Genomic DNA, 27,945 nt, shown 5'->3' with positions numbered 1-27,945 from the left:
GATTTCCACATGCAGACAGGCGTGCCTGCAAAGCCACTGCTTTCCCTCACCCCTCACTAGAAATGTGCTTTAGAAATGAGCAAGGAGTTCACAACCTTTTGAGCAAATAAGATGGCACTGGCACAAGACATTGCCCGCACTCACAGGCTGGTCGCCTGCTGTCTCAGGTACATATTTGCACTTGTAGAGCCTCCACCCCTCAGGCTCCACCCTGGTTACCTGCTCCATACACCTCCTCCGGCCCCACAGACGGAGGCAGTATGGCTGGGCTGGCAGCTAGGCTGTGCCAAGAGCGAGCGGCTGCTGAGGGGCTGGGTTCCTGCAGGCAGGCCCTCAGCTACTTGGGCCAGGACTACGAGGCACTGAAGCAGAAGTGCCTTCAGACTGGGACTCTATTCAAGGATGAGGAGTTCCCTGCCTGCCCGTCTGCACTGGGATACCAGGACCTGGGACCTTACTCCTTCAAAACCCAGGGAATAGTCTGGAAGCGGCCCACGGTAAGAGTGCTGTGTCATGGCATGCTTGACTGGGTCTGGGTGGTTAGCATTCACCTGAGCACATCCATGCCAAAAGAGTGATGCTGAATGCCTGCTATTCCTTTATGTTTCGTTCACTTTTGATTCTACCCTGCCTTACCTAAGCTCTTCTTAAAGCACAGAATCCTATAACTGACTATTGGGAATTGGATTCCTCCCTTTCTATCCCAGCTCACCAGAGATTCCTGTTCAGGGTACAGTCCGAGAAGGACAAAAACTCTCCATGTGCAGCATAGGGTACCCAATGGCACCAACCATTGCCTGTGAAGGTGTCCATCCATGGTCCTTCCACTGGGTACCTCAGGGAACTAAGCTAACACTTCCATAAACCCTCTGCTTTGCTTTCCTCTACCTGCAACAGCTGAGAAGCACCTGACTGGAATGGTCATCTCTCAAATATACACATCCTGCAAATGGCCTTTCGTTAAAAATAGTCATTTTCATCAGAAAAAAATAAGCAAAAAACAAAAAAAGGCACTGAAAGTCTTAAAATCAAAATATATAAATCAATCACAGCTTCAAAGATTTTCCTATCCTTTCATTTTTCAGTTGTTGATTTCTGTATGTGTTTTGCTCTTCCTCCGTTATTTTACCTCTCCCTGGAACATGAAGGTGGTGATGGATCAGTGGTTGGACCTGATAGAGGTCTTTCCCGACCTTAATGGTTCTGAAATAGAAGAGGAAGGAAAAAATGGAGGAAAAGAAGAAGAAAAAACACAAATAACCTTTGTCTGATGCGGGGAAGGCAACAAGAGGGAAAAATTTAAAGCCTATTTTTTTTTTCTCCCTACCTACCCAAAAAAGATAGAAAAAGAATTTTACTGATTCAGTAACTCCAAGTTTCAACTCTTGCAAGCCCAGTGGTCAAACAGCACCTTAATGGGCACTTCTGCAGCAAGAACTGTGAAATCCCATGAGTTTTGTATGTCTCTGGAAAATAGCACCATCAACTTATGACATGCTCCAAGAAGAGGAAGAGCTAGAAATGCAGTTGTGAGAAATGTGTATGTGGTGCTTGGCAGTGGCTCAGAAGAAGCAGCTGTCTAAATGTGTAGCATGTCACGTAATATGTCACATGCAGCTGACAGCCAGCAGGTACTGTGACAAATCACCAGTTCGGAGGGGAAAAAAACTCACCAAAACAACAACAAAAAGATCCCACAACACAAACTTTTCTATGTGGTAGGTAACCTGCTGCTGCCTCCTGTCCACCAAGACAGCTGTGAGGCAGCCAACAGCTGGATAATCACAGAAGCAAAAAGTATCTTGCTGAAATTTACACCTACTGCAAAAAGAGATCAACAGTCCGACTCTTCTTCATGCACACATAAAGAAGTCCTGGGCTGCCCCTGCCTCCATGGCCCAGTGACACAGGCACGCTCACAGGCAGCTACCGGGAGAGCAGGCAAGAATTTGGTCTCCCTAGAGGATGTCCATTGCTGCCCCTGGGAGAATGCCTGGGAGAAAGGGGAAGCTTCTCCTTAATACAACTATATACATTTAATATTTTTTGAACTTTCCCATTGGAACAACTAACAAAAAAAGAGAACATTTCAGACCAGGGAGAGTGACTTTGAAAACATGTCTTTTCAGGACTTATGTGACAATCCTCAGTTCATAGTTGGAGGAGCTACTCGGACAGATGTTTGCCAAGGAGAGCTGGGTAAATACAACGCTTCTGCATTTTGTTTTTCTTCATCTTTTTTCCCTTCTTCTTTTTTTTCTTTTGTTGAAAAACAAGAAGCTTGAATTAAAATTCCTCATCCCAGTAAGAGTCTCTTCTAAGAGTCAAGGGACACTGAGAAAGTTTTATCCTCTAGCCTGATCATAGAGGATTTTTACTTAGGAGGCTGAGCAAGACTTAGTCCCAGTTTAAAGAAAAATAAAAATATGAAGGAAAAAAAAATAAATGAAAACACCTGGTCCCCCAGTGCAGTGGAATTGACAGGTCACAGCCTGAGCCAATGGTTGAGCTCCAGGTGAGAAGGCATGCCTAACCCACGGAGCTCAGGTGCAAGCAATGCACTGTGTGAACAGCAGAGGTAGAGCCTGGATCCACCCCTCCTCAGCCTCATTTAAAGATTAGCAGTCAAGGAAGCAGTATCTTTCTGGGTAGAGATTGCACTTCTCTTGAGCTGTTGTTGGTTTTGGAAGTGGTGAGTCAATTTTCTTTCTTTATTACCTATTATTGCTCAGTAGTGTCTGTATCCCACCTGAAGGAACTATCATAATCACCTTTTGCCATACACCGAGGTATGGAGTAGGAACTGGCTAGGCACAGGGACTGGGATTGTGACTTGCCATTTCATGCTAAGAGGGATGGTCCCTGAGTTAGGAACAAGGAATACATGAAAATATACTACAAAGCTGATGTGTTTCATTCAGGTCATCATAGAATAGCTTGTGTGGGAAGGGACTTCAAAGATCACCTAATTCCAAGTCCCTGCTGCAGGCAGGGTTGTCAGCTCCTATATCAGTCACTAGACCAGGCTGCCCAGGGCCCCATCCAATGTGGCCTTGAACACCTCTTGAGACAGAGCATCCGCAAGTGCTCTGGGCAGCCTGTGCCAGCACCTCACAATGCTCTCAGTGAAAAATCCACCACAGGCAACTTTCTCCAAGCCCTTCTTGCTGAATATTCTTTCTGTTTGTTTGGCATTCAGTGTAGAGCTGCAAGAAGTGATTGGACACAGTATGGAAAAACACCAGTGAAAAAGGCAGTGAAAGTGAAGTGAAAGAGGCCCAGCTCTGTGAATTGGGGCCTGATGCTGATGGGATGTCTCAGACAGCAGTCATTCTCTCCTGGACCCATCATAGTAAAGCCATCTTTTCTACCCATTTTTTCTCTAGTGCTTGCCATCATTTAAGCAAAGCTGCTATGCAAATAGATTTTATCCTCTCTCTGGTAGCTAATGCATTGGCCTCTTCCTGCCCACCCAGCTGATAAGATCCAGCTGCAGAAGGCAGCAGCAGCAGCCTCTCCTGACTGCATATAGAGGCAAAAAGGCTGAAACTCTTGTAATGAGAATTTGATAGATGAGACATGGAAAAATCAGCTTGTCTCCCTTCTGTGCTGCTTACTGCAGCACTCCTGACCTCACTGCTCTTCTATCTCATCCACTTTGCAGATGAGATTCAAACAATTTCTGCAACTTGCTGGTGATAAATAATACCAGTGCTGGTCCTGTAAACATGGCACTATTAAAGTGATCACTAAGAAATTCCTTGGTGCATGGGTCTATATTCCAGCTGCTAGAAATAAGATGCCCAATCATATATCCGCACCAGGATATTTATTTGGTGGATGTCAGAGCAGAGTACAGGGAATCATTTACTGTATTTTAGAAGAATTGTTCAGATAAGTAATAAAAGTGACATTTCTTGTCACTTTCAATTCAGAAAGTTTCTATAATAGCATAAAAAATTTCCATGACAACCGTTCACCTGAAGTAAAACCTTGACAGCTTATAAGATAGAAGAATCTGCTCTTAGGCTGCCCAGGGAGGTGGTGGAGTCACCACTTCTGGAGTTCAGTAAATGTGTAGACATGGTGTTTAGGGACATGGTTTGATGGGCATGGTTGTGGATTGATTGGTCAGCAGTTGGGCTATATAATCTTGGAGGTCTTTTCCAACCTTAATGATTCTATGCTTATTTGTCTTAAGCCCATAAACCGGATGCAAATACTCAGACTCTTTTTCCATCACATCCTGAATGACTCTGTGGATTTCCAGCCCTTTGTGCTAAATGGATTTTCATTTCACAAGGCAGTACCAATCCCACCAAATAGTGGTGGCAATGGGTCTGGACCAAAGTGGGGGAGGGGGCTGGCTGCTGGAGCCCAAGCATGTGTCCTGAAATATACCCCCCCCAAACCTGGACAAAAAGCCCCATAATCTGATTCTGCTTTTGTTATGAGCTTCTTTTTGTCTCTAAAAAGGAGTAAAACCATTTTAAGAGATCATATTCTCACAAAGGCAGAAAAAGCAATGAGGGAACAAATAGAGCCCCCCCTTTGTTTCTGAAAGGCAATCACTTCTGCCTGCTGACCCTTAACAAAAACAAACTTTAGAACAGAGGTGTGGGGCTTACCTCAGTCTGAACTTAATGCTCAGGTGTTTGCTTTACATCTCAGAGGCACGCTATGCTTTTTTTTTTTTTTTTTCTTGGTATTTGATCCAATACCTTGAATATCAAAGTAGTTGTTATTAAAGCTGTCATGTGAAACCCTTCTATTGAAACAGACCCTGATTACATATTTACATAAGCCTCGTATGTGACCTGTTAACAAGTCCTTTAGGGAAATAGAGCCTACTCTTAATAATTTTCTGAGACATGTTCCTTTTCTTTTAAAAATAACACTGCAGGTCTGGGTTTATGTGAACAAAAGGAACAAGAAAACCCAGAGTCAGTCTCACTCCATTAAACTTATTTCTTTGACAACAGCATAGGCTAGATGAATATCAGCTTGGGAAGTTTGATGGAAACTTGAAAGACCTGAAATATTTTAAGCGTACTTTGAACCATAGGTTTTTGATTGCCTAGTAGCAACTTGAAATGCGCTCACAGACTTCATTATTAGAGGTGACTTATGAAGTTTCCTTGCAGCTATGTGAATAAGTTAACCACAGATCTGTTTGCAGAAGGCCTTGAGAAGGAAGTGGCATAAATTTAACTTAACAAAAGCCTCTTCATTTAATAGTTTTCCAAATCTGGACCAGTTACATTCACAGGGCAGCTCTTGTTCTGAAGTCTTAGAACATGTCTGGGCTGCCAGCGTAGGTCCTGTGTAGCCAACATGGCTGCCACCAAGGCACTACTCCAGCTGAGGATCCCTCACAGGTGCCTTGTATGTGTCATATCTCTCAAGCAGATTGAGAAGGTAACAGGCAGACTGGAGACCAATCTGAAACCTGGCATTGATGAATCAGCAGCAAGCCAGAAAACATTCACCCCAGAAATGCTCCTGTGCTGTCTGTTAGATCTTGGAAACAGGCACCTTGACTGTTGGCTTAACTTACTCTATCAGTAACTCAATGATGAGTGCAAATGCTCTGAGTGTGGATGCTGTGATAGTAGCTAAACAGAAACCAAGTGCTGCTCTGCAGCAACCAAAACTAATCAAATTCCACATTAATGTTAATGGCTCCTATGCTTGCAGTGTACTTGGGTAAACTTCAATGCAGAGGAGTTGCACAACTCCCAGACCAGCAAGGATTCAGTGTCCAGTGCAGTGGCTTGGTTGTCTGTAAACCACAAAGCACCTTTACGGTGCTGAGAACAGAGGCAATGCAGTGCACATGTGAGCAAGAAGAGGTTCTAGTTCAAGTACCCTAACACTCAAAGTGATGTTTCTAAGCAGGATATGCATGTGTTTGTGTGTATGTAATTGCATACATATAACACATGCACTGCTAATTTTCAAGTTCAACTTCTTCACCACAAACTCAAGGTCATAATTACTTCAAATTAAGTAAGATTGGACTTTATAAGCATTACAGATGGCTTTGGATCCAGGGATCAGGTTGGTTTCTTTTTAGCACATTCAGCAGTAGCAGCAGTAAACAGTGTAATTGGCACTTATCCGAAACTTATGTTCACAAAATATGAGACTGAGCAGAAAGCAGTGTATGTGCCCTCATAGGGCTAAATGATGAGGTGGCCAAAAGGGTACAACTTCAAGTATATGCTGTGAGCAAAAATGCTTTTTGATACTATCATTTTTCTGACTATAATTGCATTGGAAATAAATTCTAATTACATATTTAATTCACTGGCCAGTTGGCCTTATCTTTTCTCCCTTCCAAAATTCACTTTTTAGGGAGGGAATGAAATGCTTTCCTCACAATCTGAAAACTGATAACCTGTAGCTGTATCAGGACAGGCTTTTGTGGTCCTATATCAGCTGCCTTTCTGGGGATGTTGTACAGCTGCAAACAGAACTATTAAAGCTGCTGTCAGCAAAACTAAGTTGAACTTTGGAGAGGGAAAAAAAAAAAAACAAACAGCACTTAATGGAACCTTGTACTTAACAACAAAAACACCAGACAACAAAAAACCTAGGAATCCATTGAGAAGGGCTGAGAAAACTTACTAATAAGCTGGAATTCCACTGAGGTGTATGAGAAGAAGCAGTTTGTGCAATTTAGGTTTCATCTTGGTTGCTCTTTATGGACAGCTTCTTCTATTCTCTTTAATTTGTGTTAAAGCCAGCATCACAGGAACCTGAATGTAACGCGTTGCTTGTGTATAATTCAGTTCCAAACCACCTACCTGAACATCCCATGCAAACCTTCCTGTTTCACCAAGTTACGGCACAGCAGCTAATTCCCAGCTGATTCCCTTCAGGGGTCACAGTTAACAGCTGTTCTGCCACAGTCTTAGCAGAAGGTATTAGGCCCCTGAGTAAAGCTTAGAGATAGGACTTTGCATTGCTCAGGGCAGGCAAAGCAGGTTTTAAGGCTATGTTCCCAACTACAACTCTTCCAATAGAATTCTTCCCAGGTCAGCTTGCCCCTAATGCTCCCCTGGAAGCCAGATTGCATGGTGTGTTTGTGGCAGGAAGAAGTGCCAATGCCTTTCAACCTCTCAGATGCTAGGAAGTTAATTCTTACTGTAAGAAAGCTGTAAAGGATTTCATGCTGCATTTGCCATCTCAGGGATGAGATTCTGAAATTGTTCAGTTCTGAGTCAGAGAAGCAAATAACAGATTTAAAGAAACCCCTCTCATTTCACTGACTCTTTAGTTTAATTTTGCATCAAACTTATACCCTCCACAGCAAAGCCCACAGCAGTTTCCCTTCCACCAGCTGTAAAGATTGTAACCAGGAAGAAGAAACCCTTCCAGATGTTACATTTTGGAAAAGCAGTAACTTTCTGCTACAGAGCTCCTCTTGTCTCACTGGGGCAGAGGGGACACAACGGGGCACCGGGAATCCTGCTCTGCCACCTACTTGGGAGCAACCTTCTGTGCAGAAAAAGAAGCTTGGGGAAGTGGGAAAAATGAGGTCTGTTGGCCTAACCCCATTCCTCAGACTTACTATGGTATTTCTACAACTGCAGGGAAAAGTAGAAATTAAAACTGCATAAAGCACACAGCTGTATACCAATAAAGGCGTCAGACAAGTGGGTACAAAGCAGGTTGGAATATTCTTTGTTTCATTTCTTTTCTCCCTACATCTGTTTCCTTGGGAGAGGAAGTTGTTCAATCCTTTCAACCCTCTCCCCAACCCTGCACTCTCCCAGTTTTATTTATTTTATATGTGGGTACCTAAGGCTAGCAGAAGCCTTCCAAGCCAGTGAACTGAGTCCTCTCCTACTGAAAGCAAAATAATTTTTGAGGTAATTGAGGTGAAAATGAATGTCAAAAGTGTTTTGGTCATAGTCATTTTAGATGCTGATGCTATTGGACTTTTCTATATGCACAGCAGTCACATTTTACAAATTCCACTTCATGACACTTTTATTCTGATTTAGCCTTCCTCTTTTTTTCTTTCTTTCTTTTTTTTTTTTTTTTTTTTTTTTTTTCATTTTATTTTCTCCCCAAAGTAGCATTTCTCTTTTCTCACAGTTCCTCTTCAAACTTTGCTTGTATAGGAGGAGTAGCACAAGTTTTTTAACCTCTTCTGATAGGAATGCAGGTGACTGGGACAAGCAAGTAACCCCTCATGGTTTTCCTCTTTTATTCTCAATACCCTGATCAGACAGTTACTACCCCCTTTCCAACTTAAATGTTACTTCCTGAGTGTGGCAGCCAGGATGGCACAGGGCAGTGTTGGGGAAGGCTGTGGAGCCTTTACCTACTAATGCTACATTTCCCATTGGAAATGCCTGCCTGTTGGTTGGATCAGGGTTTTGCACCTCTATCAAATTGGCCAGCTCAGGTGGCTACAGGTCATTATAGGAGGGAACTTCACAGGTTTTTCTCAAGCCTCTGTCTGATTGGGAGCAGCTGCTTCTGGTTCAGCTCATGGGAGGCACCTGGGTACTTTCCAGCACCGGGCAAGTTCTAGAATATCATCTTTAGAGTTATAGTAATTGTGGTACTGAAACAAAGAGCCCAAGTCAATACGAAGAGCTAATCCTCACTTTAAGATATTAATTCATGATACAGATTAAACTTGCTTGGTTTCTCCACTAGTTTACTTGCAGTAAAGTAAGAGTTATTGTGCCAGTTTATTCTGCAGTATGTGCATTTACCCAAAAAACCCTGTGTCCTGGCACAGACAACCTGCGAGGAACCAGGGCAGTTTTAGTGCCCTTGGAGAAATTTTGTTTTCCAAGCTTAGAGCAGACCTCAGAAATTAACACTGAACCCACAGAAGTGCTTCCTACTCTTTGTGATAAGAATACGCACTAAGAAATCCATGAGTCTTTGAGTTTCCCATCAGCAAGTGAAGGCTTTCACCTACCCAACACAACAAGCAAGATACTCAGCAAACAGCTGTAAGATACTCAGCCTCCAGTAAATCTCCCAGGATTTTTTTATCCCAGGATAAATCTCATTTCCAGGACAAGCAGTGAGCCAAAGAAAAGGCTCACGTGCTCCCACACATCCCACTGCACTTCTGTTTCCATCTGACTCATAAGTAGAGCTGAAGTAATAATCCTAAGAGCTGGTTCAAGTCCAGACCTTCAAAGAAAGGGCTAAAGTATATATACCTACATACATGCATGCATATATATATATATGCATATATATATATATATATACACATATATATATGTATATATGTATATGTATATATATATGTATATATATATATATACATAAGCCTTTGCTTCTCCCAGGTGCGTTGGCTTGGGTCTAGCTGAGGTAGCACAAGTCATTAACTCTGTGCTGCTCAGCCAGGCTTTGCAACCCACAAACCCAAATTTCCTTTTTCTTGGCTCTGCTCTTGGTCTCCTGAAGGTATTAAAAATCTCTGCTAAAACAGCCTGCTTTCAGAGCTTCATTAAAAAATCAAAAGAGTAAAGCTCAAGTTACGCCATTAAAATTACCACTGCGATCAGCTTGACAGGGGCCCTGCAATGCCTATGTGGTCTGGGTGAGTGGAAAATGAGCAAAGGAGAAACATCACAACAAGAATGAATTGCTGAACCAACATTGAATCCAGCAGGACTTTGCTGCACTTTATGCTGGTGCTCTGATCTATGTGGGGGCGTGATATATTGGTGTAGGAATCAGCTCAACAAGACACTATTTATTAATAAATATTATTATAAATATAATAAATATAAATATTATAAATATAATAAATTTATTAAAAACTTCTCCACTGTGGATCATGTGTGTTTGCAGGTGACTGCTGGCTCCTGGCTGCCATTGCATCTCTGACTTTGAATCCAGATGTTCTGCACCGCGTTGTTCCCGAGGCTCAGAGTTTCCAGGAGGACTATGCTGGGATCTTTCATTTTCAGGTAACTGTCTGATCAGGGTATTGAAAACAAAAGAGGAAAACCACAGTATTTATCTGAAAGCAGCTTATTTTTCCCCCCACAAGCTGAGTATTAATAATTACAACATGTAAGTGACATTGATGGAGGGAAAAAAAGCAGAACAGAGTTTACAGCAGTTTTTCACAAACCAGTTTCTTCTACATGCAGCAGGTAGAGGCAGTTTACTTGTGTTCCCAAGCTAACAAAAGCTCTTTCTCACAGAGTAGTTGCCTGTTCAGGCCATGATCTGTATTTTTCCCTGCATACTCCTGCTCAGCTCAGAAGAGAGGATGTCATCTGAATTATTCTCTTTTCTTTCTCTCCATGGCTGCAACAAATTCTAGAGTAAACGCTTTAAGTGCCCAGGCAAAAATGATTATTAACATTATAACATAGATTAACAACTCATACATTTCCCAGTATTTTCAGAAAAGACTGGCATTACCAAGTTCTTCCTCTTTTGGGTGATTTCTCCTTGCAGCATTTTTACAGTGGCATGATTTTTTTTTCAAAAGATAGTAAACAAGATAAGTGGACTTTCAGGTTTTCTGTATACTCACTAGCTTTCTGGTCCCTCCATCATGTAAGCTATGCATGGAGAACAGAACACGTGTTATGTGCAAGAACGTTACCTGCTGCTAATGTTACCTATCAGCAACTCCTTGACAGTGTTAAGGAGCCTACTCAGCATTTCACAGGACTGGGAAGAATTTGCCTCAGTGACACAGCAGAGGAAGATAGTAGTGTAGAGCCACAGTGTGCACACCAGCCCTGACCATCTCTTCCTCTCTTCTTCTCATTAGTTCTGGCAGTACGGGGAGTGGGTGGACGTGGTGGTAGACGACCGGCTGCCCACCAAGAATGGTGAACTACTCTTTGTGCATTCAGAGGAAGGCAATGAATTCTGGAGCGCCCTGCTGGAGAAAGCCTACGCCAAGTATGTGGTTAGATGGGAGGCAGTGCTCCTGGGTGTGCAGAAGTGGTGGGTATTAGATACATCACTTGAAGGCATCGTCTGTTCCACCATTTCTTTTCACATGTCTAGACAAGATATTGCCAAGCTTCTGTTTCAAGGGGCCCCAGGTCGCGATGATGATCAGATGTACCAATAGATATTACATTATAATCCCTTACTTCTGCAGCACACATGCTTTCCTTTCAATATTTAAAGGGCTGCTACAGGAAAGAAGGGGACAGATTCAAGAGTTTGTGGTGATAAGACAAGGAGAAATGGTTTTGAACTTAAAGAGGGTAAATTTAGTTTGGCTATAAGGGAGAAGTCTTTCAGAATGAGGGTAGTAAGGCACTAGCACAGGTTGCCCTGAGTGGTGGCTGGTGCCCTGTTCCTGGAGATACTCAGGGTCAGGCTGAATGGGGCTCTGAGCAACCTGATCTGCTGTAGATGTTCCTGTTTGTTGCAGGGAAATTGGACAAGATGACATTTAAGAGTCTTTTTCAACTCTAAGGCTTCTATGGTTCTATCCTTGCAAGTGGAGATGGCCTCACACAGCTCTGTCATCTCTCCTGCAGGCTGAATGGTTCCTATGAGGCTCTAGCTGGAGGGTCCACTATAGAGGGGTTCGAGGATTTTACTGGAGGCATCTCTGAATCCTATGACCTGCGGAGGGCTCCAGCAAACCTGTACCAAATCATCCAGAAGGCTCTGAGGGCTGGCTCACTGCTCGGCTGTTCCATTGATGTAAGAAGCTGCCATTGCTTTACTTTCTTTGCTCCTCCAGGCTTTTGTCAATATCATACTTGGATTCATGTAGGGATAGGTGTGAAGGTCTGGATTAAAAGCAAATTACAGTCAGTGTGAGACTTTTATTGATTTCAGTTGTACAAATGTTGGACGAGGCTCTAAATAACCAGCTCTCTTTTTACAAGACAGTCTGTTGAAGTGCTTAGAGCCATGAGCTTGGGACAGGTCTTCCTGAACCCCATTCTCATTCTCTCGGTATCTTTCCTCATTCAAATGATGTGTAATGTCAGCTCCAGACACTGAGCTGTTAGACACAAACCATTTGAGGTACTTTGTTGTAGACTGTACTCTGATTTTGACTTTGTTTTCAATTAAAAATCATTGACACCTATCATACAAGATCTCCTATGTTACTGACGAGTCTGTATATGTTTTGGAAACTCCATACCTTTTACATCCTGCCCTATAATCTCATTTCAAATCCTAGTTCAACCAAGGCAGGTTGGAGCTGAGTTGACGTGAGCACATCTCTGCAGGTGACTGGGTCTGTTACCTGAGCTAGAAATTGGCTCTAGATTTAAATTTCATGGTACATTCTTGAGTCTCTGCTGTGCAAGGACTGTATATTTGAGGCAGGAAGTTCTGGAGGTGAACTCTTGCCACAGTTCTCACCTCTATTTAATTTACTTTGCATTGGGAGTATTAATATTCATTATGCATTATCACCTTGGATGTCTTCTCCCATATTAATCTGCTTGTGAGAGATGTATCCATACACAATATGTAGCCCTAATTTGGTATATTTTTCTTGCCTCAGATAACTCATGCAGCAGAAATAGAAGCAATCACAAGTCTGAAGCTGGTGAAGGGACATGCTTATTCTGTCACTGGGGCAGAAGAGGTAAGCCAGCCTCTCGTCAGCTTGTCCAGCTTAGCTGAAGTTTTTATAGCTGCCATTACACAAAACGACTTGCAACACTGCAGCGCCTTCAGATTTTTGATGTCTTTCTGTGATTGACCAAATAAAAATGTTGCACGTTCTTGTGCCACATGTTACGGAAGTGTATGCTTTGCCAATCAGCTCAAATGGAAAAGGACTCAAAGCCTCTTTAGTGAAGAGCTCCATCAAACTCACCTGCCGAACTTGCCCTAGATATTCACTTCTCTGAACTGGAATTGTTATAGAGATTTCTGTGCTAAATAATCTCTTTCCAACCTTGCTCTGTTGTGCAATGTCTTTTGAGGATGAAGACATTCTGCTGTTCTATAGCTGATGTTTTTCCTTGCAGGTTGCTTTCATTATATGAAATGGTGAGAGTTGCAGCTGATGGCTCACTTGGTGGCACAGGATAATGTAAAAATAAGAGTGCAAGACATCTAGGTGTCTCTTAGCTATTGGAAATTGTAATGGACTGCATCACTCAAGTACAAATCATGTTTTATCCTTGCTGAAAAGCAATTGCTCCATGATGACTGGAGTAATGGGAGTGCTGAAGTTCTGTTTGTTGTTGATCTTTTAGGTCTATTACCGAGGACAGACAGAGAAACTTGTGAGGCTTAGAAATCCCTGGGGCGAAGTAGAATGGACTGGAGCGTGGAGTGATAAGTAAGTGTTTATATGCCCCTGCCTTTCCCTCTTCTATGTATTTTGGTATCCTTTGAAAATTAAATTGAGATTATGCAGTTTAATCAAATCACAAAGCACATTTAGGAAAGATGGTAAATCCATTGGAATAAAACACTATTAATTTGTTAGCAAGGCTACATATTGATCTGTTCTGCCCAGTGGACATTCTTCCCTGCCTCAGGTGGAGCTTTCTAATAAGAGAGAACAGGCTATGTTTTAACTGTGGGTTGTAAGCTTTGCAACCCATGCAAGCTTTACTCATGTCATTTCTCAAGATGACTTTTCTTAGAAGATCCCATTGTCGTTACCAAGACCTTAGCAGCGCAGGCAAACCAATTGCATTGCTACCCTGCTGCACCTCTAAGTCAGTTTTGAGGTTTTGGAGTTCTAAATCTGACCAGTACTTGATTTACACTGGAGAATTCTGAAAAAAAGGAGATGATGACTCAACTAAGGACCAGAAGCTTGAATAGCAATCAGAAGCTGTCAGGGCTTGGAATCTCACAGGAATGGCAGTAACAATAAATCATTTATTTTTATTTTCATAACAGTATGTATTTTACTTTCATTTGGGCCTTGATATGTCTTTAGCGAGGACTTTTTTGAGATCTCAGGTTCCTTTCTTGACCATAGTACTGGTGCTGATATAGAAAATATGGTTAGATGTTGTAATTATTCCCATCTTTATCAGAGCTGCTTTGCTCATGCCTAAGATAACATTTCTCTGTCCCCACATACCATATCCTGGTCTTGCTGCACTTGTTTTACCATGGGATAACCCTACTGAAACAGGTAGCAAACTGCACAGCCACATGGAAGCAGATGAAGTCAGAATCTGGCGTGCTGCACAGTGACACTGGAGTGGGACTGAAGCAATGCTGCTTTTTGCAGGATTTTGTTCTAATTCTGCCTTTTTGCTTTCATATTTTTGATGACCCCAGCAGCAGAGTTTATGTCATTTCCCTAGGGAGAATATCAGGCTTCTCTATAGTTCTGATAACTGTGAAGTTCTTCCTGTTTTTGGGCTGCATGCTACTCAGTCCAGACAGCCTGCAGTATTTGTATTTTCTGCCACCTCTGTTCAAGGTTTATTTGTTGCAGTTTTGGTTGCAGTCTTATTCCAGCCCTGTGTGGCTGAAGGAAGGGGCAGAAGGTCTAGTGGTTGTAGAAATACATAGAAGTTTGTCATCTGTGACTGAAGACAGAAGCTCACTGTCTGACCTCATTGCAGAATGAAATACAACTGAGCAGGTTGCTTTTGTGCTTTGTCTGCAGTGCTCCTGAATGGAATTATATTGATCCCAAACAAAAACAGGCTCTGGATAAGCAAGTAGATGATGGAGAATTTTGGTGAGCATCATTAATCAGCGCAATCTTTTGGGTATTGTATGTGCAAATATGGTTTTTAAGCAGTCCTTTCAGTTGGATGGAGAGAAACTGATAGCACTGAGTTAATTCATGTAGGTGGTTAGCCTCTTGTTTATTTTCCTTCCCATTTAAATATTACCTTTTATTAGAGCTTGAATAACTCAGTGCTTACTCAAAATATAGAGACCAGATGGCAATAAAATTAATGATGTGGCAAGAATGAACCTCATATGCTTTATATTTTGAGACTTGTTTTTTGCCTGAATGCTACACACTAGTGAAAAACTTTAGATTGTCAACAGGGGAAGAATCTGTTTACCCAAACCTGATGGAAAGACTGTGTAAGCTGGGTGATTGTGCGGATCAGTGCTGAACACATGTCACTGTGTCCTAGAACAGAAAGAAAAATGCCTGCCATCTTTCAGAACAATCAGCTGTGTGGGGCATAAAGCGGTGAGGGCTGAGAACAGACCTCTGCTTGCAGCATGAAGTGATCAAGGTCTGTTATTCAGACATGGCTACTGGAAGTGGTAAAAATAAACATCAAGAAAAGTTTTAAATCAATATACCAAACTGAGATTATTTTTCTGCAGTGACTCTTTCCCGAGGATCAATTCCTGCTCCCACTTAATAGCATTTTGCTGCATGTTTTGGTACACCAATTTTATTGAGTTTACTTAGAAAGCACAATCCATGAGGGATTGATCATGACTGAGGATGACAGAAAATGGTGCCACTGAGCCTGTAACATGTAACAGCATTTGAGAACAGTTGTCTTCGTGAAATACAGCTCATTCAGGGAGTGGGAAATTTTGCTTCCCCAAAGCCGGTCCTAAGACTCAGAGTTCAATTAAATGAAGCTTTGGGCAGCTCTGTCGTACCAACATTTTCTTCCTCATTGGGAGAGGCACCCACATGCAGTTGCTCTGACTGTTATGGGCTGATGAATTAACCATGATCTTTTGTGTTCTAGGATGGCATTTTCTGATTTTCAAAGGCAATTCACCCGCCTGGAGATCTGCAATCTGACTCCTGACACACTGACAAGCAACCAGGTCAACAAATGGGACCTGACCATGTTCAATGGACAGTGGATACGGGGTTCAACAGCTGGAGGTTGCCAGAACTACCCAGGTGGAGACCCAGCCAAGTGGCCATTTGGTGAAATAAACAACAAAACCACAAGAATAACTGCTTTTTTTGAACTGTGGGTGGCCATAATTGGGAAGGGTTTGGAGGTACAGATCTCTCTGTGTGGTTCAGAGAGCAAGCCAAAGTTTGGCAGCCTAAGCCAAGACCTAATTTACACTCATTTGCTTGTCAGCGATAATCAGCCCACTGAGCAGTTAATTCATGGCCACATTCTTTTTATTTTTTCCCTTTGTGCACTTTCCCTACTTACATGGCTTTTGCTACTGACTGGAATAATTCTCCAAAGGGCTGGGTAAGCCAGGAAAGTATCATAGATCAGTAGTAGAGTTGTCTCACATTCATTTTCAGGTTAAACCTCTGGAGAGGCTGCCTGATTTTTGGTCCTCTTGAATCAAAACTAACCTTAGCCAAGGACATTTCCTGAAGATAAATGACTGGCTGGAATTAATAGTATCAACTCCTCCCTCTTTATTTTTGCACCTCTTTATTTTATTGTGGTATAGGAAATACCACAGTGTTTTGATTTGCTATGGCTCCAACTGATATACAGCATAGCTGTGAAACACAAAAAACCATGTAACATACTAGAAAGGTTTGAATAAACTCCAGGCAAATGTCCATCCAAAGAGATTTTCTCTGTAATTGTAGTGACGACCATTCTGGCTTCAATGACAACAAAATCTCCTCCTTCTTGTTTTGCCTTGGGGATTTTTAGCAACGTACTGGATCAATCCCCAGTTTAAGATCCGGCTGGATGAACCAGATGATGATCATGAAGGGGGTTTGAATGAGCCATGCTGTACTATATTGGTGGGCTTGATGCAGAAGAACCGCAGGAGACAGAAGAGAATGGGAGAAGGTCTGCTTAGTATTGGTTATTCACTCTACCAGGTACAGTTTGTTCCTCATTGCAGGTTTTATTCACTGTTACCCTGGCAAAAATCTGTCATGTGTTCGTCTTGACATTTGATCTGCACTTCAGTAAGAGCTAGGTTTTGCAAGATGGCTGAAAAGCTTCTCTCATCTCTTCCTGAACAACGTAATATGGGAAGATTCAGAAAAAATTAGCTCAGTATTTGTCTTATTTTAACAGGAAAATGGTGTAAAACTGGAGGCAATTAATTTAGCAACAGGCTCAATGGGAGCCTTCTCTTTCAAAATCTGAATGGGGACAGGATCAGGGTGCCTGGCAATTCCAGATAAGTGGTTCTGATTACAGCCTATCATCAGTGCTCAGTAGTCATTTTCTTTATTTTTTCCCCTTTTATTTGATAATTGTTTTGATTCATTGTCTACACTGTTACTGTTGTTATTGTTCTGATTCAGCTTTGGGGTTTTTTTTTGGTCTTTTTTAAAGATTATTTTTCTTATTTTCCCAGTATTGCGTCTGTCTCCACAGATATAACGTAGGGAAAAAGTCTGTAGTGCTGTCTCTGACTTTTGTGGTGTAAGGGCAGAAAAGCAAATACAAGAATTTCCAACCAGTATTATGCTTCTCAATGTCATATTTGGAGAAAAGCAATTCAGTGCTGTCTAGATTTCTCTGGATGAAGATTATCAGCTATCATAGGTGTGAGCAGATGGGAATCACTGGCTTTTGTTAATATATCTTGTGAGGGATGGTTCAAAACTAGGAAGGATTTTCCCTAGGGCTGAAGTGTTTGTATATACTTTTGGTTCTTACCTTGTACTTTTCTAAGTTGTTGTTGACTGTCAAGAACCCCAGCCTACTTGTCTCCCAGGATTTGTGCATGAAGGATGTTTGTCCACTCATATCTCCGAAAACAACCCTGTAGAAGATAGCAGTGCATTTTTGCTTTATATCTATTTCATCCCACCTGCCTCCTCTGTGATCTTTTTCAGAGTAGAGTAGGCTTGGTGACTTTTAACAAGATGAGGCTTTTCTTTTTAAAGAAATGGCTGCTAAATCATCTCTTGTAGGCACACAGCTATGATCCAAGTTCTCAGGTCATGAACTGCTGTAGATTTATATCACTGCAGTTGATGCTGTGGCCAAGGACATAGCAGTTCTCTGTATTGTACAAGGTAAAAATGAGCGTGCCCAGCCCTGCCTGTCTTGCAAAGCTTTTTTAAGTTGTGTATCTCATCACTGAGCTTCTACTGTGTTGGATAAAATAAACAAGACCCAAAGGACCATCTCATGCAGTCTGGAAGCATTGTAGGGGTGATATTTTAAACAGCTTTTCTGGGCCTTTTGAGCACAGTCTGTTTGGCTTTCACTGGAATCTGTATTTCCTGAGAACACTATTTGATCTTGAAAAAGCTACCTTATATTCAGAGGTACAAACGCACGTATTTAGTTAACATAGAAAGGGCCAAACATTGAATTTTGCTACTTATTTTAGGTGCCTTACAACATCCCAGTCATCCTTAAGCTTCTTGCTGGTGACAGCAGCCTTGTATTTTAATCAGCATTCCAATAACAGCAGGTTGGTAGATCTTAGGTCTGCTCATTTTCATTTAGCAAAATAGCAGAACCAACCTGCTGACTTTCCTGGCTGAACATTTTAAAGCTTACTGAAATATTTCCAACTGATAGTATCATTCACACCACCAAATCTGGAGAAAAGCAATTCTATTGTGTAGATTCCTCTGGAGGAAGGTCCCATTTTTCTTTTGGTACTACTCTAGATCAAGCTAGATCTTCATGGTAACCAATACTACAAGGTGTGTAGTAAGTGGGAATGAAAACAGTGTTCGAAGGAGAGTTTATCTGACTCTTTCTGTCTAATAATAGAAAAGCCTATGTAGCAGCCCTTTGACATCAGCTCTTTCTTTTGCTTTCAGATTCCACAGGAGGTATGCAATCGTTGCTGAACAATTCTTCCTTCCAGATGGGCAATTCTTGTGCCAGTCTAGCTACCAGGAGGATTTGCTTCTTGCTAACAACAGCTCTTCTTTTTCACTGGATGACAATCTCATGTTCTAAATAACCGTTTCCAAGGGACTGGGGCACGGAGCTTTATTACAGACATTTGAATCCTAATCCTGATCTCATTTATACCTCTTGAAAGTTGACTCCCACTTATTTTGTACAACAGAAGTAAAAATTTGTTTGTTTAGTACAGGTGTAGGCAGAGTCTCTGCACTCTAAAACTTAAAAAATGTAGCTAATATTTTTTAGAAGAAATGCCAGACTCTGTGGGTCCATTCCTTTTCTAGTTCTGAGCTGGGGCTTCTGGCAATGAAAAAAAAAAAAAAACCAACCAACAAACAGCTCAACCTTCCCAAATCCTCCTAGATGTCAATAACAAGTTAAAGATAATTTCATTCTTAAAGAAAGAGACCCCAGGGGTGTCTGGTAGTAGGAATAGCCTATAGTCATTACTGAGGTCCGACACTCTGCACTGCCAATTTTTCCTATGCTTTTCAGCCCTTCTCCCTCAGTCAATGAATGTGTGGTCCTGTAGCAATTAACTGTGTTCTTTTAACAGCCTTGCAGATGCAAAGGGAAAATGAGCTTTATATGTTGAAAAAGATATGGGATCTGACGTCTTAATCTTTGCAGTCTAATCCTAGCTTAAGATAGATGGGGAGAAAGGACAGGGTGGTTGGATAAATAACAAATCTAATCTTATCTTTTAAATGAAGCAGGGGAAAAAAGCATTTTATTCTACAGTTTATGACAAAAATACTGAATTATTTTAAGGCTTTTGATAACATCATTATATGTTCTGATCTTAGAGAAAAATCTTATCTGCATCCAATGTTCTACACCCTGTGTCAACTATTTAGCAATTACTGTGGATCACTGAATCATAATTTTTGAAAGATAGCTCTATGAAGCAGAAGTCACAAAAAGGAGATTTAAAGAAGAGATGTTATTCATACACTGCTGTTTCTGTTATATCAGTATTTTGTTTTATGAGCTATACCACATTTCACACTTAATAACATATTGGTATTACAGAAAAATTAAGTACAATTTTTGCCATATTCCAAAGGAACACCTTTAGTATAACTAACAGAAATTGGTTTAATCATCTAATTTGGCTCTGCAAGTCCTACCCTTCTGATACTATTTTGTTCTGTTTGCTGTTCTCTTCTGTGTGTCTAAAGAAATCAGAAACTGTAACTCCTGTGCAATTAGGAAGTCTACCTCATACCATCAATTGCTGAAAGGCATTTTGAAATTCAAATTTGTTCATGAGCAGCCTATGAGAGCAAAAAATATTCATTACATGGACAACTCGAGTAGGTAATAGTTTGACCAGATTTGAGTACACATTATACTCTTTTTAGTTATTCTGTACCACCCATTGTAAAGAGGCATGTGAAAAGATAATATATAGAGAGAAGGGTATTTTCTCCTTCTAATTACCTGCCTGACTGTTTCACATGACATAACCCTGGTGGTTACCTCTTACACTATCACTCACAGATTTATCATTTTGTGCTAAGAAAAACTTGAGATGTATTTTAAGCACAGAAATTTAAATAGGATGGCTGACTTGCCAATGAACTGTCAAAAGGTTTCTAACAAAAACATGTTTCCGACAGCTGGAAAATAACAAAGACATTCATCTGAACCGTGCTTTCTTCACAAGGAACCAACCTGTAGCCCGGTCTGAGACTTACATCAACCTGCGTGAAGTCTCCAGCCGCATTAGACTGCCCAAGGGAGAGTACCTCATTGTGCCATCCACATTTGAGCCTTACAAAAATGGAGAGTTCTGCCTTCGAGTTTTTTCTGAGAAAAAGGTTAAAACTCAGTGAGTATCTTCTATCTAAAGCTTTCTCTTCTGCTGATGAGACCCATAAAGGTAAAGGTCTGTGCTCTATCTACTGGCAATTTATCAGCAAAATAGGCTGATTTCTAGGACCTGTTTTCTTCCACAGTCTACAATATGTGGCACACACATCCATGTTACAAAGACCTGGCTCTTCAAGTGGCCTCTGGCAAGTACTGAAGTGGTAACTAGATCCCTCATGTCTATGAGATGTAGCGGAAGTTCCCACAATTAAAGGATGCGAAGAAAGGTTCTGATGCACTGGAACAGGTTGCCCAAGGAGGCTGCGGATGCCCCATCCCTGGATGCATTTAAGGCCAGGCTGCATGTGGCTCTGGGCAGCCTGGACTAGTGGTTGGCAACCCTGCCCGTGGCAGGGGGGTTGAAACTAGATGAGCTTTGAGGTCCTTTCCATCCCAGGCAATTCTATGATTCTATGAAAGTAAAATGATAGTTTTATAAAAGACTGTATCAGCAGCAGCCACTAAATGAAACCAGGAGTCTGGATACCAGACAACAACAACAAGGCTGGGTTTCCCAAAGAAAATATTAGCAAAGTTGGACAGACAGAGGAGGGATGGGAAACATCAGAAACAGGGAACATGGATACTTGTTCTGTGCATTTAGTAACACTTTATATCAGAAAAGTCTGTTTTCCTGATGAATTGAAGTGCAAGAAGTAGAGTCACAATTTCTGGTTATTTCATTTATTTGTTTGTCTTTTTTTCTTAGGATGATTGGTGATATGGTGGCGGCAAAACCATATGAGGTAAGCACCTAAACTGGACAGACTTCTTTTGTAATAGACTTTTCTTAAGCATAATGGGGAAAAACAGATGTGAGATTTTTGGGCTGAGATCATGGTAGGTAAACACCTATTATGTACTTTGTGCTCAGGAAAAATGGAGTTTGATTACAGAGATTCTTCACTTGCCTCTATGGTTTAGCTTCACATGTATTTTCATGTACCTGGGCTCACGTGGCACAAAAACTGAACACACCCAGACTTGTCGTAAAACATGAAACTGGCCTTCCATCCAGTATAGGTGGAAGATGGGGAGGGCACTGAGTGATCTAAGGATTTAAGTAATGCTTCTGTCTCAATATTTATGTAGAGCAAGCTCTCTTTTTCCCTTTCTCTAACAATGGATGCATTGTTAAGCTCCTTTATGATATCCATGTCCTCCTTTTAAGAACCATATTGTAAACCACAATCTTGGTCATCTCTTTCCTCTAGCCTCATGTTGATAACAAAGATATAGATGATGAGTTCAAGACTCTATTTCAAAAGCTCTCTGGAGAGGTAAGTGGATTAAAATGAAAGGAAAAAAATGGGACCTCTGGCTGTTATGATTATGCAAATATTTGGCCTGCCAATTCCTCCTTCTGTCTGGTCTTCAAAAAACAGGCAGTTCTCCCCTCTTATTAACTCACTGCTTCAATTCAATAGAATAGTTCTACTACATTTTTCCTCTTATTGGTGCAAAATGTGATTTGTTCACACAGCAGTACTGGGTATGGAATGACTTTGAAAATATGGGTGATGGGAGTAGGAACTATGAAAATATTATTCCATGGTGAAATAAATTGCCTGTGGAGTTAGCATATAATTCCGACAATTGGCTATTTGTTCAATTGCTTCCTTTTTGTTTAGAAGCCCCAGGAATCAGAAAGCTATGGCTGAACTTTCTCTCTGTTACTGTATTTTTATATCTACAAAAGCTGCTGTGCCAGCCTGTGGCTGCCTCTTCAGATGTGCTCTTAATGAACAGGTGGCCAGTGGCAGTCGGGGGGGAAAACATCTTGTTAGTTAGAAAAGCATTTGTGAGTTCTGAGATGGGAATTTTAGGATTGTTTGACTGCAGTATCCATAAGCCTAAAAAATCTCAAATGCTTTCCTGAATCTTTTCAGCTGAAAAAGGAACAAGAGCAATGAGCCCGCTCAGTCAAATCTGATAAAAAGTTAACTTTTATTGGGCCACATCCCCATGGCACCTAACAAACCACTTGTTTCCCACTTGAAATGCTAGGAAATATTCATGGTTTCTGAGGATCTCCTTCATGTGATGTTAGCAGGTAAATGTAGTGTTAGAAAAAAATCAAAGATTTTGCCCTAGAGTAGGGTGACAGTGAATGAATATAGTCCGCTTCAAATGCTTTTTATCTTAACGTTTTAAATATGTTTTCTGTCCAGGACTGTGAAGTGACTGCAACTGAACTTCAAACTATTCTAAATAGGGTTTTGGCAAAGAGTAAGTACCATAATTTGATTCACACTGAATGCAGCTCAGAGGTGAGGGATGAAATGATGAGGCATAAAGTTGCCCTTTGGTCCAGACTGACACCTGCACATCAATCTCTAAGCACACAAGTAGGATCTGTGCTGACAAAACCCAGCTTTGTCAGCTAAGGCTGATGGAAAAAATGAGTTCTGTCCCAGATGAATTTCTCCTGGCTTGTTGAACCTCTGCTACGAAGTAGTCCACTTCCAAGAGCTGCTTGCCACTGTCCTGCAGAGGCACCATGTTCTTTCTGCCCTCTCAGAAAGACCATTGGTGGTCAGCCTGGTCGCAGGAACTCTCCATCTGCTTTCACTGTAGGAAAATATTTTTATTTTGCTGTATACCTTCTGTAGACAGACAGAGGCTCACCGCTCCCAAAATCCAGAGCGTTCCCTTTTAACAATCCTGCCTTAAAAAAGCCATGTTAATCAGCTGGAAGGAAATGGTGGAAGAACTGGCAGAGCATTTGCTTTGCTGGCAAGATTTTAAGGCAAGTAGCAACTCCGGCATGGTCTTCAGAAAAGAATTTTGCCTAAGGAGTATTTCTGACTTTGACTTTTTCTTCTCTTTTGTCCAGGAAAGGATATAAGAAGTGATGGATTCAACATTAACACTTGCAGGGAGATGATCAGCCTTTTAGATGTATCCTTTGGATGTCATCACCTTTAAAGTTTCTGGAACTCCTTTGCAAAACTTCTTGATGAGATAAGGCTAAGGTTACGTTTCTGTTGTCCTGGCACATAAAGTTCAGCCAAGCTGCTCTATCAGCTTAGAGTGGCAGAAACCTGAATCATTTCATTGTCAGCTGATCTCTCACCTGCTCTATATCTCTCCTTGCTTAAACCTTCCCCTAAAAATAGCAGGTAAGAGGAGCAGGAGTGTTCTGCCTGGACACACCACCAGTGCAGTCTCAAGTGCATGCACAGCATGCTTGGCAAGAGGCAGATTTTCAGCACAGTTCAGCTTCCATCTCTAAATTGGGTACTCCTCATAGAACACAGAAGTCAAAGCAGCAGAGACAGACTGGAGCGCCTTCCCAATTCTGTATAACTTGTAGGACGTGTGGGAGCTGATGAGCTTTGCATAGCCAAGGGAAAGTAGTCAGCTCTTCTGGCTAGCACTACCTTGATGCATGGGGAAGGGCCAAGTAGTAGGGCCAAGAGCCATGTTGACAGGGTTGCACTACTTTTGGTCTCATGACATAGTCATGCTGAGGAGACAGCATGTGCTCGCTCACAGTTCCTTCCTCTGGTTTCTAACACTTGTCCACCACAAGGCCAGTCATTTTTTTTTTCCCAAAAGAATTCGACCTGCTCTTAACTGCAAAAAATAATGTATTTAGCAATCCCATATACTGTTCCTCAAGACTGCAGATATCCTGGAAATTCTTGGCATACATTTAGCAAAAATAAAGCTGTGGGCATGTCTGTGTGAGATGGAGATGTATTATGAATGAAAAGTTATGTTGCATCAAGATTGTACTGAGCTATTTTTAGTCACTGGTTGCTCTCCAGTTTTGGTAAGGATAGAGGAATCCTGATGTTTGAATCATTACTTAACATTCCAAGACTAATGGGACTGGCTCCTTGGGGCTTATAGAATTCAAGACACTTTGGATGAAGATTCAGATGTATTTGGTAATGTAATATTTCTGACTGTCACTCCTTCTCTCACAGTTCTCAAGTAAAGATCCAGAGATATGTGAGGGGTTAAGGTACACGTGGAAGATTTCCTTCTTGTATAGTTGGAGTTTGTTCCGGGGCCAAAGAAATATCTCTGATCTACAAGGGCACAAACAGATCCTCCTTCATCTTAACCCCACCGTTCCCATAATTTGCAAAACCCAGAAAACCAGATTAACTCCTTTCTGTTGTTGGCAAAGGCAGCTCTCTCTGCTGCCTGTTGTATTAAAGCTTAAATGAGCTCGTTTCTTCACTGCTGAGGTATGCTACTTTGCCACCTGAACAACAGCATGCAGAAGAAACATATTTTTAGGACCTATCAAAAACCTGTCTTTGTATTATTAAGTTCTATAGTCATGCTGAATTTTTTTTTTCTGACAGAATATATAATATCCCATAAAGTTCATCCAGAATCAAGCAGTCTAAAGTAAGGTCAAATCTGTACCTGCTTTGTTCGATAACATCCCTTTCATGGAAGTCTGCTGCTACCCTGATTGATGCTGGTCAACTCAGAGCATCTGTCCCAGAGGTCCATGAGGAGAGCTCTTCTCCATTCTGGAGCTGCTGTTGGCATGGCAGCCCTGAGAGCCGATTCTAGTCTGTGCTGTAGGTCTGGGTGATTTCAAATTCTGGATAATAAACCTGCTGGCAGTAGGAAGCATCTGTCATCTTGTCTGAAATATTGAGAAAAATGGACTTTATCTGTTGCAGTGTTTGCCAAGTGATAGGATATTTTCCTCAATGGCCCGTCTGCCACCATGTGACATGGAAGCAGGCAAGCTGCCAGCCCATAGGAATTTCCCAGTCTGCCCTGCTTGCCAGTAGCTACTTGAAAGACTTCCCTTGCTCATTAATATTTCAAAGAGCTTTGGCTGCTAGGGACAGTGTATCCCAGCCATCAGAATCCTGAGGTTGTAGGTTGTGTGCCCGTAACTTAAGAGTTCCTACATTCCCTCTTTCCTCTGCTGCAGGCAATCTACAGGAAGGTGGACAGAGACTACTCAGGTACCATTGACTCCCATGAGATGAGAAATGCTCTCAGCGAGGCAGGTGAGCCTTGGGGTTGCCATTGGGCTGGTGCAGTTCTCCACTAAAAAGCACCAGGAGTCCAGTAGGGACTTTTCACAGCTTTGGTTCCCACAGATCTCCTAAATCAGAGCATTGCAAGTGCTGTTCTCCTGTCCTGGTAGTCCTTTATGCTGTTATATACATCAAAACTCATCTGTTCTGTGTGCAGAAACACTAACATTATTGTCCATGCCGTGGTTATTGCTTATCCATCTCATTATTACTTGCTGTATTTCTGTCCTCACTATTTCCTAATCTAATTGTTTCCCTTCAGAGTTCTGTCCAAACCTTCATTTTCCTGCATTTCCTTCTACCACTGATCTCTACAGTGGAGAAGGTGCAAAACTGATTCCCCAACCAGATCCAGTCTGCTGTGTGCTATTCACTTTTGGAACAGTGCTTGTCAGCCTACCTATGGGAGCATTGTTTTTTAATTTCTCTTCTTTTTGGTGGAGTCTATGTGAATGATCCAGAGGCAGAAGTAGCACTGACATGGACCTGAATACAGGCCAGTATGTCACATGAGAAATTGGCTCTACTGCAATTGCTGTTTTTCAGCTGCAGCACCAAGACTTGCTAATTAGGGATTTATCTGGGGAATATAGGATTGCTTGTGTTGCAAAACAATGAGAAATATGCAGTTTGACAAAATGCTATGGGAGAACTTCATGCCTCTCTTCACCCAGAGCAATGCATTTTGGAAGAGACCCACAGCAGAGGTGGGCGATGGAATCCAGTAGATCTTTTGGGAGGAAGCATCTTTCATCCTTCGCCTGGCTCTGCCAGGTGCAGCAGTCCATGGATAAGTCAAATGAAAGATGGCTTAGTAATCAGCTGTGTGTTAATGATTTGTGTACTTCCCATGCCTTCAGGTTTTGTGCTCAACAACCAGGTGCAGCAGAGCATTGCCATCCGCTACGCCTGCAGTAAGATGACCATTGATTTTGATGGTTTTGTGGCCTGCATGATCCGCTTAGAGACCCTTTTCAGTAAGTGCCTCTGTTTATGAGTCAAGGGGAATTCCTGAAAATGTTGGGGTGCCACTAAATATTTGGTGTCTTTTAACTATAAATGTAGCAGATAGCTTGGAAATGGGAGAATGTCACAAAAAATGTGTCTGAGAAATCAGAAGAGGAATAGCAAATGCCTTTTGTCTGACCACAGAGTGTGAGGGTACTGTTCTGCTTTACAGCTATCTACGCTCTATGTTCAGTGCTCTGGCCACCAACCTGTACCATCTAAATTGTGCCATTTATCCCTTAGGGTGCTTACTCAGGCCCGATTTACAGCTTTGTTACCATATCAAATCAGATACTATTGCATTGGATGCTGTAGCTCTCCTGCTGCCAACTCTTAGTTTGCTGCTATAGATGTAACTATTCTGCCCCATGAAGCAACCTACAAATCACTCATAAGAGGAAAGAAGAACAGCTGCAGTATGCTCCCACAGAACCAGTCTAGATTTCCAGTACATCATGGCAAAAGGCCAGCCCTCTACATTTTGTCTGACTTGCCAAACTCCCTGGTTTACGTCTGATTTTATTTTTTTTTTTACTCTTTTCTACTTTGCAGAAGTGTTTCATCTCCTAGATAAAGAGAAGAGTGGAGTTGTTCGGCTTTCTTTAGCAGAGGTGAGGCTGGTCAGATTAACATACTATGTGGTTAAGCTACAGTAATGGACTGCATAATTGTTTTCTTTAGAATCACTCCTACAAATAGTAAACGCAACAGTGATTCAAAGGAAAACTTTGTTTTTGTGGCACAGATCGTCAGCTCATAAGGCATGTCCAAATTAGTAAAATGAATATTTATCTAATATGAGTAAAAAGTAAAGATATATTCAAAATACCTAAGGTTTCTTGAGAAGATGCTTACACAGTGAGTTTCACTGCCTACTTTTGGAGGTAGTGGTCATTTCATTAGAAAACACACAGCAGGAAAATGTTCTTTTCTGGCAGAGAATGAACTAAACAACATGCCAGAATTAGAAGAGACCTTTCTAGATGCCAGGTCTCCTTTTTTTCCCTATTGTTTTTAATGCAAATTTCTCCTGTTGAAACTAATAGAAGCAATCAGCTTGAGCCTTCCCCTTTCAGGATACAAATATATCTCAGGAAACAGAGCTGGAAGGGGCCCCAAGAGGTCCATCCAATTAGTCCTTACTGCTGAAGACTGGCTCAAAGGGAGGAAGATGGCTAGGAGGCCCTGTGACCTTCAGTCACAGATAGTTAAATCTATCTGAAAGTATACACTGCTAAATCTACTGTTTTTGAAAGACCATGCAGCTTACCCTGGAGAATAGGTCATGCCTCAAAAGAGGCCCTGCTTGCAACGTCTGA

At 41.6% G+C, this 27,945-nt stretch overlaps 1 protein-coding gene across 1 annotated transcript; it reads left to right on the top strand.

The window, feature by feature from the left end:
- The first annotated feature begins 250 nt into the window (after positions 1-250).
- CAPN8 (calpain 8) lies at positions 251-27,945 on the top strand. The gene is made up of 21 exons (XM_042884236.1): positions 251-497; positions 2,130-2,199; positions 9,838-9,956; positions 10,778-10,911; positions 11,505-11,673; positions 12,494-12,577; positions 13,197-13,282; positions 14,579-14,653; positions 15,645-15,805; positions 16,539-16,714; positions 18,632-18,643; positions 20,345-20,556; positions 21,307-21,343; positions 21,812-21,877; positions 22,769-22,826; positions 23,434-23,498; positions 24,425-24,493; positions 25,510-25,588; positions 26,479-26,595; positions 27,179-27,237; positions 27,883-27,945. The coding sequence occupies exons 1-21, from the start codon at positions 261-263 to the stop codon at positions 27,943-27,945; spliced, it is 2,148 nt and encodes a 715-aa protein (XP_042740170.1). The 5' UTR covers positions 251-260.

Source organism: Lagopus leucura, unplaced genomic scaffold (genome assembly GCF_019238085.1).
Source record: "Lagopus leucura isolate 7727_CA_CO unplaced genomic scaffold, USGS_WTPT01 Super-Scaffold_73, whole genome shotgun sequence".
NCBI lineage: Eukaryota > Metazoa > Chordata > Aves > Galliformes > Phasianidae > Lagopus > Lagopus leucura.
This window is presented reverse-complemented; position numbering and strand designations above follow the sequence as displayed.

Coding starts and splice junctions, on each gene's coding strand:
- CAPN8 (XM_042884236.1), top strand. CDS start 261: ATGGCTGGGCTGGCAGCTAGGCTGTGCCAAGAGCGAGCGGCTGCTGAG. Junction 21,878..22,768: donor TTCAAAAGCTCTCTGGAGAG/GTAAGTGGATTA, acceptor TTTTCTGTCCAG/GACTGTGAAGTGACTGCAAC. Junction 27,238..27,882: donor TTCGGCTTTCTTTAGCAGAG/GTGAGGCTGGTC, acceptor TGTTTTTGAAAG/ACCATGCAGCTTACCCTGGA.